The 14,959-nt window shown below is 40.7% G+C and overlaps 1 protein-coding gene across 3 annotated transcripts in view; it reads right to left on the bottom strand.

The window, feature by feature from the left end:
- Positions 1–14,959, bottom strand: part of jak1 (Janus kinase 1) — a 135,245-nt gene that overhangs the window by 30,864 nt on the left and 89,422 nt on the right. For all 3 annotated transcript variants that reach the window (XM_072273884.1, XM_072273883.1, XM_072273882.1), the window contains exons 10-11: positions 12,026–12,242; positions 480–598 (exon numbers count right to left, since the gene is read on the bottom strand). In XM_072273884.1, coding sequence (XP_072129985.1) covers positions 480–598; positions 12,026–12,242 — 336 coding nt within the window. The remainder of the gene's footprint in view (positions 1–479; positions 599–12,025; positions 12,243–14,959) is intronic.

Here is a 14,959-nt window from a genome sequence, read left to right as displayed (position 1 = left end):
CCTCTATTGGTTTTAGCTTTTCTCAGTTTGAGAGCACTCTGTTCTATTCTACTTAGACCCAATTTCATAATTGCATTCATCGAAATTAATTCGTTATCATTGTCCATTTGCTCAATTTATTAATATCACTTTGTAATTAAATGTTACAATCACATTGACATTTTATGTCATTAACAGATGTAATTATACGTCTTTCTATCTCAGCATTTGTAAACTCCAGTCACATCATTATTGATTTGCACTTCCTTGGAGATTGTTAAAAGCAGTCACCTGGCACTACCTCTGATACCACTAGTACGCCAACACCAGAAAACAATTCCATACAAAATGTTGTTGCGAATCATCACTTCTACTGATCTTCAATATCAAAATTGCCTACTTTACAAACCAGGCACACAAATAAAGATTGGTGATTTGTTTTGGGCTTACTGAAACTCCAGCACAGGTTTGTAATAATGGAACAGTGTTGAAAGACCTACCTCACAGATCTCCTCCTTGCGGATTCGATGGAAGCTCAATTGACTTAAGTTGTAGGTGTTTGCAGTCAGCTGTGAAATTTGGGACCAGCTTTTTGTCATCACCAACAGATTAGAGATTTCTGTAGCATAAATAAGAAATAGATTTTACTTCTAGCTGTCTCTGTGCCATCAGCCCAGCTTCACTGGGAAAACTTTCATTCTGAACTCTGCAAGACAGTCTTCTTGAAAGGTTGCTTTGTGTTCTAAAAAAAATTATATACATTGGATCCTTAAACAATGCCTCACTTATGGAAGCTGAATGTCCACTTTACTCCCGTATTCTTGTAAATCTATGCATTTCAATATTCTATGCTTTTGCTGTGTTTCAGATTCTACTCAGTTTCATACCATTTTATGATCATTATGAAACTTTCATTCTAGATTATGAATGACAGTCTGTGCACTTCTATTCCAGCGGTGGAAGTGGGGACAGGCCAAGAGAATAAAAAAAAACATGTTAATAGTCCAGAACTGCTCTGCTCACTGTATTCCAGGTGTAGTTTAAACAGGTGCCCGCAAGCTATGTCTAATTATTACCTTTATAATCCAGGCTTTGGGATAAAGGGCAGCAACTCATGAACCTTTTGAATGATTTTTACAGCTGCCCATAACAATGAACATGTAAGTGATGCCCTTCTTTTCTATACTCTAAAAATCCAGTCAATATATTAATTGGTATTAGATTTTACATGCTTAAAGATCTCTATCTTCTTGTTACAACTACAGTGGAGGACGTCAAAATTGCCCATCTTGAAATCCCAGTTGCCAGAGTTTTATTTGCTCCAAATTTAAATTTAAGACCAAAAGTCATAAGAGCAGAATTAGGCCATTTGGCCCATCAAGTCCATTCCATCATGGCCAATTTATTATCCCTCTCAACCACATTCTCCTGCCTTCTCCCCATAACCTTTCACATCCTGAATAATTAAGAACCTGTGAACCTCCACCTTAAATATAGCCAGTGATGGTCTGCACCGCTGTCTGTGGCAATGAATTCCATAGATTCACCACCCTCTGGCTAAATAAATTTTCCTCATCACTGTTCTAAATGGATGTCCCTGTTCTGATGCTGTGTACTCAGATCCTAGACTCCCCCACTGTAGGGAATATCCACTCTTTCTAGGCCTTTCAATATTCCATAGGTTTCAGTGAGATCCCCCCTCATTCTTCTAAACTGCAGCAAAAACAGGCCCAGAGCCATCAAGGACTATGTTAACCCTTTCATTCCTGGGATAATTTTTGTGAACCTCTTGTGGACCCTCCCTGATGCCAGCACATCATTTTTTAAGATACAGGGCCCAAAGCTGATCATAATACTCCAAATATAGTTTTATCAATGCCTTATAAAGCCTCAGCATTACATCTTTGCGTTTGTATTCTAGTCTATCGAAATGAATGCTAACATCGCATTTTCCTTCCTTATCACTGTCTCAATCCGCAAATCAACCTTTGGGCATTCTGCACGAGGACTCCCAAGTCCTTTTGCACCTTTGATTTTGAAATTTTCTATCTATTTAGTAAATAGTCCACACCTTTATTCCTTCTACCATGATCAAATGCATGATCATGTACTTCCCTACACTGTATTCCACCCGCCAGTTCTTTGCCCATTCTCCAACTTTAAGTCCTTCTGCAGATACCCTGCTTTCTCAACACTACCTGCCCCTCCACCCATCTTTGTGTCATCTGCAAACTCGGTCACAAAGCCATCAATTCTGTCATCCAAATCACTGACGTATATCATGACAAGAACTGGTCCCAACCCAACCCTTGCAGAATACCACGTCATTGGCAGCCAACCAGAAAAAGCTCCTTTCATTCACACTCTTTGTCTCCTGCCAGTCAGCCAATCTTCTATTCAGGCTAGTATCTTTCCTGTGACACCATAGGCTTCTATCTTGTTAGGCAGCCTCGTGCGGGAGCTTAACAAAGTCCTTCTCAAAATTCAAATCAACAACATCCACTGATTCTCCTTTGTGCCTGTTATTTCCTCAAAGTATTCCATCAAATTTGTCTGGCAAGATTTCCCCTTAAGGAAATCATGGTGACTTTGGACTATTTTATCATGTACCTCCAAGTACCTCAAAACCTCATCCTTAATAATAGACTCCAACACCTTTCCAACCACTTATGTCAGGCTAACTGGCATGTAATTTTCATTCTTCTGCCTCCTTCCCTTTTTAAAGGGGTAAGGCAATTTGCAATTTGCTAGTCTCCAGAACCATTCCGTAAGCTAGTGATTCTTGAAAGATCATTACTAATGTCTCCACAATCTCTTTCAGAACTCTGGGATGTAGTCCACCTTTCACCTACCTTCAGACTTTTCAGCTTCCCAAGCACCTTCTCCTTAGTAATAGCAACGGCGCTCATTTCTGCCCCCAGACACCCTTGCATTTATGACATTCTGCCAGTGTCTTCCACAGTGAAGATTGGAACAAAAAAAAATCAAGTTTGTCTGCCATTTCTTTGTTCCCCTCTCCAGCACATTTTCCAGTGGACAGACATCCACTCTCATTTCTCTTGTACAATGTATTGTATCCTTTTTTATATTATTGACTAGCATACCTTCATGTCTCATTTTTTCTTTCCTTATGGCTTTTTTAGTTGTCTTCTGTTGGATTTTATCTGCTGTCATCCCTGCTAGTACCCCCTTTCAATCAACTTTGGCCAGCTCCTCTCTCATTCTTCTGCAATTCCCTTTGTAATACTGATACATCTGATTTTTACTTCTCCCTCTCAAACTGCAGGGTGATTTCTATATTATGATCACTGTCTCCTAAGTGTTTCTTTATCTTAAGCCCCTTAATCAAAAATGGTTCATTGCCCGACACCCAATTCAGAATTACCATTCCCCTAGTAAGCTCAACCAAAAGATACTCTAAAAAGCCATCCCATAGGCATTCTACAAATTCTCCCTCTTGGGATACAGCACCAACCTAATCAACCCAATCTACCTGTATATTGACATCCCTGTAACTATTGCAGGATTGCCCTCTTGGCATGTCTTTTCTTACTCCCTTTACTACTGTTCGGAGGTCTGTGTACAACTCCCATCAGTGTCTTTTTACCTTTGCAGTTTCTTAACTCTACCCAGAAGGATTCTACATTTTCCAATCCCACGTCACCTCTTTCTAAGGATTTGATTTCAATTTTTACCATCAGAGCTTCCCTACCTCCTCTACCTACCTGCCTGTCCTTTTGATTCCATGTGCATTCTTGGATGTTAAACTCCCAACCATGATCTCCTTTCAGCCACATCTCAGTGATGTCCACAATATCATATCTGCCAATATATAACTGTGCTGTAAGATCACCTACCTCATTCTGTCTACTGTGTGCATTCAAATATAGCACCTTTGGTCCTGCATTCATCACCACTTTTGATTTTGTCCCCATTACCTTTTAACTCTTCCCACTGACTGCAACTTTGCCCTATTATTTGCCTGCTCTTCCTCAGTCTCACTAAACACAGCATTTATTTTGGCTACCTACTGCCCCATCACTCTGCTTCGCATCCCCTTGCCAAATTAACTTAAATCCTCCCCAACAGTTCTAGCAAACCTGCCTACAAGAATATTGGTCCTTTTCGGGTTTAGGCGTAACATGCCCCATTTGTACAGGTCATTCCTTCCCCAGAAGAGATCCAAATTATCTAGAAATCTGAAACTCTGCCCCTGTACCAATTCTTTAGTCACGCTTTCATCTGCCAAATCATCCAATTCTTACCTTCACTGGTGTGTGGCACAGGCAGCAATCCAGAGAATACTAGCCTGGAGGTCCTGCTTCTCAGCTTTCTACCTGACTCCCAATATTCTCTCTTCAGGTCCTCCTCTGTTTTCCTACCCATGACTTCTGGATGTTCACCCTCCCACTTAAGAATGCTGTGGACTTACTCTGAGACATCCCTGACCCTGGCATCTGGGAGGCAACATGCTATCTCAGTGTCCATAGAATCTGCTGTCTGTTCATCTAATTATGCAAACTCTTATCACCACTGCACACCCCCTTCTCCCCCCTGCCTTTCTGAGCCACAGAGATCAGTCACTGCAGATTCCCCCGGTAGCTCACCCCTCCCTCCCAATAGATCCAAAGCGGTATTTTGTTTTTGTCCAAGTGGCTTGGAATGCCGCTGATTATTATGCCACTAACAAACCGGATTATGTGCCCTTCTAACCCTAGCAATTACGGACCTCACTAATCATATCTTCCTCAGAATCTGAGCTTTGTCTTTGGATGCACAGGCAAGTAGGTCAATAATTTATCTTCAACTCCATGAATTGTAAAGATTAGTGAACAGTCTATTGTGAGAAATTTTATAAAATGTCTTCTGGAAGTGCAGATAGATCAGATCCTATCCACTACTTTAATTGACGACGGTGAAATTTCATCAGGTTCATCATGTTTGTAGAAATGGGAAATAATAACAGTGTGCATAGACCATGCAAAACTATGAGTGAATGTGACTTTGAGTGAGTGAGTACCGAGATCAGGGAACCGTGGAATAAAATATGGTTACACTGAGAATTCAATTCACACATTCTCCGAGACTAGCACAAATGATGAAAGTAATGGAAACTGAAAAAGCTATAAATAGTGTGCAGAAAAGCACCTGTGGGGAGAAGGGAGAGGGGAGAGGGAGATTGATTGATTTAATGTTGCAGTATAATTTTCAGTTGTAGAGAGGTGAGGGGAGTAAAAGAGAATACCTGTGACAGGACAAAGACCAACAGCAAATGGATGACAGATTGCTGTTGTGTGTGTATATGAGGAGTGACGGTAGTATGTAACAAAGGCTTGTTAATGCAAATATCCTGTTGAGAGAAGGAGTAAATAGAGAAAATAGAGATGAGAAAAACATGAAAAATAATGCTGTAAATATGAGAAACAGAGCACAGAGTTAATGGCAATCTGAAATAAAGGAGAATCTGGGAATTTAGACGATTAATCATAAATTTAATTGATGATTTAATGCAAAGGATCCCAGCCTAGGACGCACAGCCCACTTACTTCACTTACTTAATGATATTAGCCCATGGCATCAAAAAAGTTGGGAACCCCGATTCAATGAATAATAAGGAAATAGTTAACTTGTAAATTATGCATTTTGAGTCTTACCGTTTGAGGATGCAAGAACCTAAAAATAAGAGAAGGGAAGGAACATAGCATTCATCAGCTGGAGCAGACAATTGTAAACATCACTGCAAAGTGGAAGGTAGGTCAAATCTGCTGAAGTCAGTGACTCATGTTATACATTTGCAGATAGCAATGAGTCTGGAAGCACCATACATTCTGTGGAGGAAGCAGGAAGTTACAAGGGGGGGGAAAAGTCTACAAAGCCGCCAGCTTGCTGCAGAGCAGCAGATGGGTTTCCTCTTTGGATTCCACAAAGATGGAATATTTTCTGTCAGGAACCGCAGAGAAACAAAAGGTTATTTAGTCACACACTTTACTCAGCCCATGATTGAATGGCGGAGCAGACACACTGGGCCAAATGGCCTACTTCTGCTCCTATATCTCATGGTCTTAAATATTAAATCAGAGGCACTGTAAGCAATTGGAAAAAGACCAAATGGCAGTTGTTCCTTTATCAAGTAAGCCTCAAAGAAAGAAAAATTATGGTGAATCCATTGTATAGATTGTTCTATTCCGAATGGAGTTGGAGCTCTACTTGGCCATGGCTTTCCCTCAAAGATATTCTGATCTTGGAAGGATGCAGTGCAAGTTCATCCAGAAATACTGGCATTTACAGCATTAGGTGTAAGAGCAGGTTGCATAAATGTGAATCATATTCTGTCAAGTCTAGAAGTCTATAGGATAAGTATGAACCCAATCAACTATTACAATACTTACGGAAGTTGATTGGGTTGATATTTAGAAACTTGTTTTGTTGGTGAGGGAATCCGCATTCATAGAAAGTAATCTTAAAACTGGGACTAAGTCATTCAAGAGTTAAATCAGCAAATATATATTTTTTTTAAAAAGCACAGAGTGGTGGAAATTTGGACACCAGATCAATTCTATATTTACGAAACTTTTCAATTCTGAGCTCAACAGGTTTTTGTCTGAATCATTATTCAGTAATATCATAACTGATTATATACTTCATGAGGAGGGAACCAGAAGTCTATGAGCCAGTTCTCATTGAAGGAGCAGAGTTGGAGAGGGTCAGCAACTTTAAATTCCTTGGTTGTTATTATTTTGGAGGACATGTCCTGGCCCAGGACACTTGTGCAATTACAAAAATAGTATGGCAGTGCCTCTACTTCCTTAGGAGTTTGCGAAGATTCAGCATAACATCTAAAACTTTGTCAAACCTCTACAGATGTGGAGTGGAAAGTATATTGATTGGCAGCATCATATCCTATCATAGAATGGAAACACCAATGTCCTTGAAAGGAAAATTCTACAAAAAGTAGTGGATTTGGCACATCACCCATAAAGCCTTTCCCACCATTGAGCACATCTACATGAAGCATTATCGCAGGAAAGCAGCATCCATCATCAGGGACCCCCACCACCCAGGATACACTCTCTTCTCACTTCTGCTGTCAGAAGAAGGTACCAGACTCTTAAGACTCACATGATCAGGTTCAGGAACAGTTCTTACCGCTCAACCATTAGGCTCTTGAACCAAAGGGGTAACTTCACTCAACTTCACTCGACTTCACTTGATCCATCATTGAAATGTTCCCTCAACCAATGGACTCACTTTCAAGGACTCTTCATCTCATGTTCTCAATATTTATTGATTATTTACTTATTATTTCTTTCTTTTTGTATTTGCATAGTTTGTTGTCTTTTTCATACTAGTTGAACACTCAAGGTGGTGTAGTCTTTCATTGATTATATTATGATTATTATTTTATTATGGATTTATTGAGTACACCCACAAGAAAATGAATCTCAGGGTTACAGAAAGTGACTTTACATACTTTGATAATAAATTTACTTTGAACTTGAGGAATAAATCAATCACATTCTCACTAAATGTCAGAGCAAGTTCCAGATGTTAAATAGACAAAGCACAAAGAGAATTGCATTCTTTGCTTATGAAAAATAAATTGAACTTTAAAAAAGTCAGTTGTGGCCATTTCAATTTAAAGCAACTCTGTAATTGGCGTTGCTCCTCTGACCATAACAGCACTATCTCTGGTCAGTGAGTCAATAACTTCCCTTTGATTGTGTTTTTCGTTTCTTTTTAATTTTGTGTTAATAGCTGTAAAGTTCAAAATGTATGATGTGTGGGCTTGTTAAGGGAACTGCGTGGGTGTACATGTGGGACTGCATAGTACGTGTAGGTTTTAGCAGTGCGTAGGCTTGTAAGTGTGGGTTCAAAGGAGGAAAGGTGTATACATGGTGGCTTTGTAGCCTATCAGCCAAAGTGTCTATATGTGTGCTACAAATTATTTATTGACAAATCATTTTAGCAACTTTACATTGACTGATAGTTTTCATGTGGCAGACCACTGTGTGAAAGCTAGCAGAAAGAATGGCTGCTAAAGGATGTCTAAATGGGAAAAGTTTAAATGTACAGAAACTTACAGGTAAATGAAATCTAGACAAATTCACAGTTTTAACATCAAGTCTGCTTGGAATTTAGCACTTTTTAAAAACATTGCAAAGACAGATATATCTTCAAGTGAATTCCAGCCAGTCAACAGGTTCCTTCAGTCAGTCAGGAAACAGAAACTCGATAAACAAAGAAAGACCACATTAACTCTGTCCTTCCTGAACTGGATTTTGTCTCAAATCTTTAAAATAAAAAGGCAGAATGGGATGATGGAGCAACAGTGAGTTCAATAAAATGTTTGTAAAGTTCCATGTCAAAAATTTTTGTAGTTTCTGGCAAAAAGTGTAATCAGTATTTCTTTAAACTAGCTCTCCAAATACACTTCCAACATATAAATAAGGATTCTGAAATAAGGTTAAGCGTAATATGGTCTGCAGAAAATCACACCCGCCACATCTAAAGGTCAGTCAGAACAAGATGTTTTGATAAGAAACTTCCTTCTGCAATAAACATGTAAAGAAAACAGATCCGCATCGACTAATGGGCAAAACATATATTAAATTAATTAGGTTAATTAATTAGAGGAATTTAACCTTGTCAATTATCATCATAAGCCAATTTTTATTCACAAGTCATGTAAAGTTACTTGTATTTAATGAATAATATATTGCCTTAAATAAAACTTGCAGCATATTCTTACTGAGGATCATTTCAATCTGTAAACTGTTTGATAAGTGGAGGATAATTCCATGGTGCCTGCCATATGCTTTCCGTAAGTAAACTGCAACTCATGAATAACATTTCTGATTCACCTTATGTTTTTATAAACAAGTAAAATCTGTGTTGTATTCTATTGCACACATTATGCACATCCAAGTACATGACTTCAAACATACCCATCGTTGTAGTTATAAGCTTTTTCAGAACCAAGATACCAATTATTTTGGGTAGTGCATGCAACCTTTGTGTTCCAATATGACATGTATGATGCACAAAGTACATTTAAGATAGAAACTATGTCTGCTGTTTTCCTGGCGTAGGTATTAGCAAGTTCATTTAACCCCTAATGGAGATATGCAGATCATGTCATTCACCACACTGCCATTCAGCAGGTCAATAATTCCATGGCAGGCTTCCCCAATGTGCTACCAACTAAAACCCAAGCTCACTACATTTCAGCTTAGCAAGGATGCCACTCCTTGGAGATGGCACAGTGGTGCAGCTGGGAGAGCTGCTGCCTCACACCTGGGTTCAGTGTCAACCTCAGTTGCTGTCAACTCCAGAAGCTCCCACACTAGGACACACATTAAGCAGTATGATGTTCTCCCACCAGCCTAATCATCAAACACCGAATCTCGGAGGTTCCTACATGAAGCAATAACCCTCAGGCAGGCTGCACTGGAAGAATTTCTAACTGACAGAAGCTACAAATAAAATTTGTGATTTCTCTGGTCCCAAACTCAGACCAAAGGCAAGGACCACATCCCATGGCTGTGGAGTTGACAACAGCTATGAACATTCACATACCTGGTGCTGCCAGTTTTGAGCTGGACATATTGGCAAATTCATATACGGCAGTTAACCATCAGTCACTAAAGTTTGTCATTCAGAGAGAGTTGGTTTCATTTTATAGGCTTGCATTTGGAATGAAAATAAGGGCTGGCAATGTCAGCGGGTTTCCCCATGAGCAATGTGTCACCAATTAAACACACGGAGCTTGCTATTTTTCAACTTAGCAAGGATTCCACTCCCTAGAGCTGCTCTCATGACCTAGGTTTAACATTGACCTCAGGTGCTGGCTATGTAGACATTCTGCTTGTGACTGCCTGGGTTTTCTTCCGAGTGACCCAGATGTCCTCCCACATCCTAAAGATTCACGATTCAGTAGTTTGATTGGCAACTGTAAGTTGCCCCTAATGTGGTAGAATCTGGGGGAAGTTGATGGGAATACAAGGGAAACGAAACTGAGCTCAGTGTCAACAGGTGTTGGTGATCGGTGCAAACCCAGTGGACCACAGGCCCCATTTCATACTGAGGTCTCATTACACGTTGTAGCACTCAATGACTATATAGGTCAATTCACAGTATTCTTGCAGCAGCTTAGCCATCTTTACTCTTTGTTAATCCACTATGCTATCTGTATTCGTAATACCAAACCAAAGGGAGTTTCTTTTTTATGCAACAGGGAGAATTCACTGGATTAACATGATTTAAGGCTCCAGTTTGAATCATGTGCACGATGTTTCCACAGCACATGAGAACACACATCTGTGACCTGCTAAAACAACAGAAGAACTGGTCTCAGGACTTGCAACACAAACCAGAGCATTATGAGGAGGCAGCCACCGTCACCGTCCATCTCACAAGAAGTGGCTGACAATCAGGGGAAGGGAGCTCACAGCCAAAGCAGTCAAACACAGCGTTAGCAACCTTAGTCCTACTTCCCCATTCAGTTGTAGTCCCCACACTCTTAACCTTCCCTGTCACTGGTAAAATAAACTATTTGATCATAAAACAAATATAATAGCTAACACAAAATAAACATTGGAATAAGAATGAAATCGTGGCAAAGGTCATGAAAAAAAAATCACAGTGCGCTTTCTAGTGCCAGTTTGTGCCGTGCGCTAGAGTGTACTGGTCTTCCCATGCCATGTCCTCATTGACTGTAGCATAGCTGGTCAAACACGCTTTCAGTGGGAAGACTGCAGCTGGCTGTTGACTGGCTCCTGGACTTGGAACTTCTAGCTCCAGGTTACACCCTCTCCGTATGAACTCAGGGATGGGGCCCAGGCAACAGCATGGACACTTGCTGGGTTTACAGAGACTGAAGTACAAATGCCCTTGACCTGGGGGAAAAAGCAGCCCTGTGCTCAGTGGACCCTTCACCACTACAGGGGAAAAGAAAATGAACAACCAAGTCATCTGTTGGAGGAGATTCTGAGACCACTGTGATATCCTGCAGGTTTCAACCTGAACTTCCACTGCTGCATCCAGACATGGGGTGGGCGTGCCTGATGCTGTAGAAGCAGAGATGGCAGCTGTCAGCAATGCATCATACTCAGTCCACAGGGCTGTGGAGGAACCTGGTTGTTCCTTCAATGCCAGAAAGGGTGAGCTCCAAGCTCTTAAGAGAACCCTTTATTCAGTAGGAGTCAGACTCCTCCATGCTCCTTAACGTTTCTCAGCAGGCCTTCCAACATTCTGAACTTTTCCAAGGAATCTACCCCATAAACCTACTTCTGAAAGCAAGCCTATCAAGATTCGCACCTCTCCAAGATCTCCCCTTCTAGCAAGTTGGCACCCGAGTTACCCACATCCCCTGCTATTGCTATTGACCACTTGAACTCAATATCTCTCCACATGCATATCTTGTGTCTAATCAGGTGCACAACCAAGCGGCATTATATCTTCACCATTATCTCTTGCTGACCAACAGGTCAATTTACCCTTGTCAATCGAAAGTGAAGGAGAAAGTATATATAAAGTTATCAGGGAAAGGTGGGATGGTGTTGGTTAACAACAAACAGGTGCTTATACCACCTTCATCCTGTACAGCAGAAGAGATTGTGGGCTAGGCAGAAAGTGGAATGAAAGGAGGACATTGAATTCAGTGGTGTCAGTAGTACCTCCCATAGCATGAGCACTCCCAGTTCTGATAACGTAGTTTACTGCTCCAGGGAAACAATACAACTGCTTCTCCTGCCCCACTTCCAAACTACAGCTACTAATGTAGATTGAGATGGCATTTCTGACCGAGGATGAACTTCTAGCCAATAGATTCTTCACATATTCCAGTTCAGAACTTGGCTTAGTCCTTGATCTTTTGTTATTCCAAGATATGAAGGCTTTGCGAATCTTGTCACCAGAAAACTATCACCAGATTTCCTTCAATTTCTCTGCTACACAATGCAACTTTGATGGGTCTCTGCCCGCAGGCCCCAGGCATTTCCACTCAGGCCTCTCACTTTGAAAATACAGCTGCTCTCATTGTCCTTACCTCGAGGTTTTGGTGGGCAGCAGGTTTTCAGTTGGAAGCTGATATCCTCGGTTTTAAGAATCTGTCCTTTGAGATGATTCATGAGGTCCCTGAGGTTTGGGAAATAACTGTCGGAGCCATGCAGTCTGTATCCAGACGACTTGTTCACCTCGATCTGAAAATTCTTGTACTGCTTTAGCATTCTCGAACCACTGCTTCGATCACAAAAGTCAATGTGCTAGGGGGAAAACAAATGACAATGTCAGAAATTTACGGCAAAGTTTGCCACTGGCTTTCGAGTCCTTGCAGAAAATGTGGGCCATCATTTCCTTTATAAGTAGATGAGATCTACAACACAAATGTGCTTAAACTTAATTTTAGCTCTAGTGAAGTGGCTATTGACTTTAAAGCAATCAGGTGAGACATCTTAGAGGAAGCAGCATATATCCTGTATTAGTATTACTGACTTGAGAAAGATGAGAGGCAAATCCAACAGTGCCCAATTTCTAACTCCACTTACCAAACCAAGGCCTACAACTGTTTGGGCATTGCCATGGTGAAACTGGGTGAAGACTTCTTTATGACCCTGTACTACAAATATGAACTGTCAGTAATCTTAAAGTGCACTCAATTCAAGTAAAGCTTAACAAGGAATGTCAGAAATAGCAGGAAGTAGGTCATCTAGCCCATCGAGCTTGCTCGAAATTCAATAAGTTCATGGCTGGCCTGGCTATGGACTCAGTTTTATCTACCTGCCTTTTCTCCACAACCCTTAATTCCTCTACTATGCAAAAATCTATCTAACTGTGACTTAAATATATTTAATGAGTTAGCCTCCAGTGCTTCCCTGGACAGAGAATTCCACAGATTCACCACTCTCTGGGAAAAGTAGTTTCTCCTTGACTCCATCACAAATCTATTCTTCTGAATCGTGAGGTTATTTCCCTAGTTTTGGTCTCACCAGTTGGAAATAATTTTCCTGCCTCCAACTTAACTATCTGTATCATAATTTAATATGTTTCTATGAGATTTCCTCTCATTCTTTTGAATTCCAACAAGTTTCGTCCCAGGCAACTCAATGTCTCCTCATAGATTAACTACCTCATCTCTGGAATCAAACTCACTAACATCCTCTGTACCACAACCAAAGTCAGTATGTCTTTCCTCAGGGAGACCAGAACTGCACACAGTAACCCAGATCCCTTTATGGTTACAGCATAACCTCCCGCTCTTTAGTTTAATCCCTCTAGCAACGAAGGGCAACATTCCATTTGACCTCTTGGTAACCTTTTCCAGCTACAAACCAACATTTTGCGATTCATGCACAAGCACTCCCAAGTCCCTCTGCACAATAGCATGCTGCAAACTTTCATCATTTAAGTAATAAGCTGATCTATTTTTTTCCTTTATTATCTCCTTCCTCCCTGTGGAGCCCTGTGAGAAAAAGAACACAACCTTTGAAATACAGATTAACTGAGTCCAGTTTAAAATTGAATCAGGCTAAATAGTTGTGCTTTTGTCAGCAAATTTTAATCATGTTTAGATGAAATTAGTCTTGGCTAAAAATATCCCTTTCATTAGTACTCAAATTCTCAACTTCCAAAGATTTTATATTTCCAGGAACAAAATTTATTGCAACGTCACTGTGTGTAACACTCATATACTCCAGAACAAATTGATCACTACAGCTTAGCTGTTAAACTTCTGCAGAAACAGTAGACCCTGTGGTTTAGGTGCTGGGCTCTCATTTATTTTACCCAGACAAATGGGCAGAATCCTCACTCTGCAAAGTGCATCTACAAGAAGTCCAAGCAGTTACAATTTATGCAAAAACAACAATGAATTGACAATACCATTGATCCCATGCACAAAGATCTTGGGATAATTAACGCAATTATACTGGCACTAAATCTATTTTTGAGATTGCACAATGTTCCCAGGCACAGTTCAGATATTCCACATTTTAAAGAGAGTAATCCCCAAAACAAATGTTTCAACTAAATAAACCCAATGGTTCTTTTCTATTACAAAACCACTTTTAAAAACAATACAGTACCAAGACTCAAACACGAGGAAATCTGCAGATGCTGGAAATTCAAGAAACACACACAAAATGCTGGTGAACGCAGCAGGCCAGGCAGCATCTCTAGGAAGAGGTACAGTTGACGTTTCGGGCTGAGACCCTTCATCAAGACTAACTGAAAGAAGAGGTAGTAAGAGATTTGAAAGTGGGAGGGGAAGGGGGAGATCTGAAATGATAGGAGAAGGCAGGAGGAGTAGGGATGGAGCTAAGAGCTGGAAAGTTGATTGGCAAAAGGGATACAAGGCTGGAGAAGGGAGAGGATCATGGGACGGGAGGCCTAGGGAGAAAGAAAGGGGGAGGGGAGCATCAGAGGAAGATATAGTGAGAGGGACAGAGGGGAAGAAGAGAAAGGGGGGGGGAAGAGAGAGAGATAGACAGAGAGATAAATAAATAAATAAATAAATAAGGGATGAGGTAAGAAGGGGAGACGGGCATTAACGGAAATTAGAGAAGTCAAGACTGCTGCAATTTCTTTTTTTGCATTGTTCTGCATGTACCCCCAGTAAGTGCTTGAAATGTTTCTGTTTGTATTTTTCGTTTTCTAGCTGACAACATTTCTTCAGTGTTTCAGACCATCTTGGATTCTGATGGTAAAACAGTATCAATTGGGCTTAACATCGTACATGCCTGGCCAACTGCTTCCAGTCCCAGTATTTCTATTTGCAGTGCAATAGGTCACAGAATCATAAATCGTGCAGCACAGAAGTGAGCTTGTTCTGCCCACCAGAGCCATGCCAACTCCAAGGCTTACCAGTACTAATCCCATCTGCTGGAATTAAGTCTGTACCCCTCTACAAACTTCATACCCAAATACCAAACCAACCCTTTTCAATCTTGTAACCGTACTTGCTTCCATCATCTCCCCTAGCAGC

Source organism: Mobula birostris, chromosome 12, assembly GCF_030028105.1.
Source record: "Mobula birostris isolate sMobBir1 chromosome 12, sMobBir1.hap1, whole genome shotgun sequence".
Taxonomy (NCBI): Eukaryota; Metazoa; Chordata; class Chondrichthyes; order Myliobatiformes; family Myliobatidae; genus Mobula; species Mobula birostris.
Note: the sequence above shows the minus strand (reverse complement) of the source record. Positions and strands in the feature narration are given on the sequence as shown.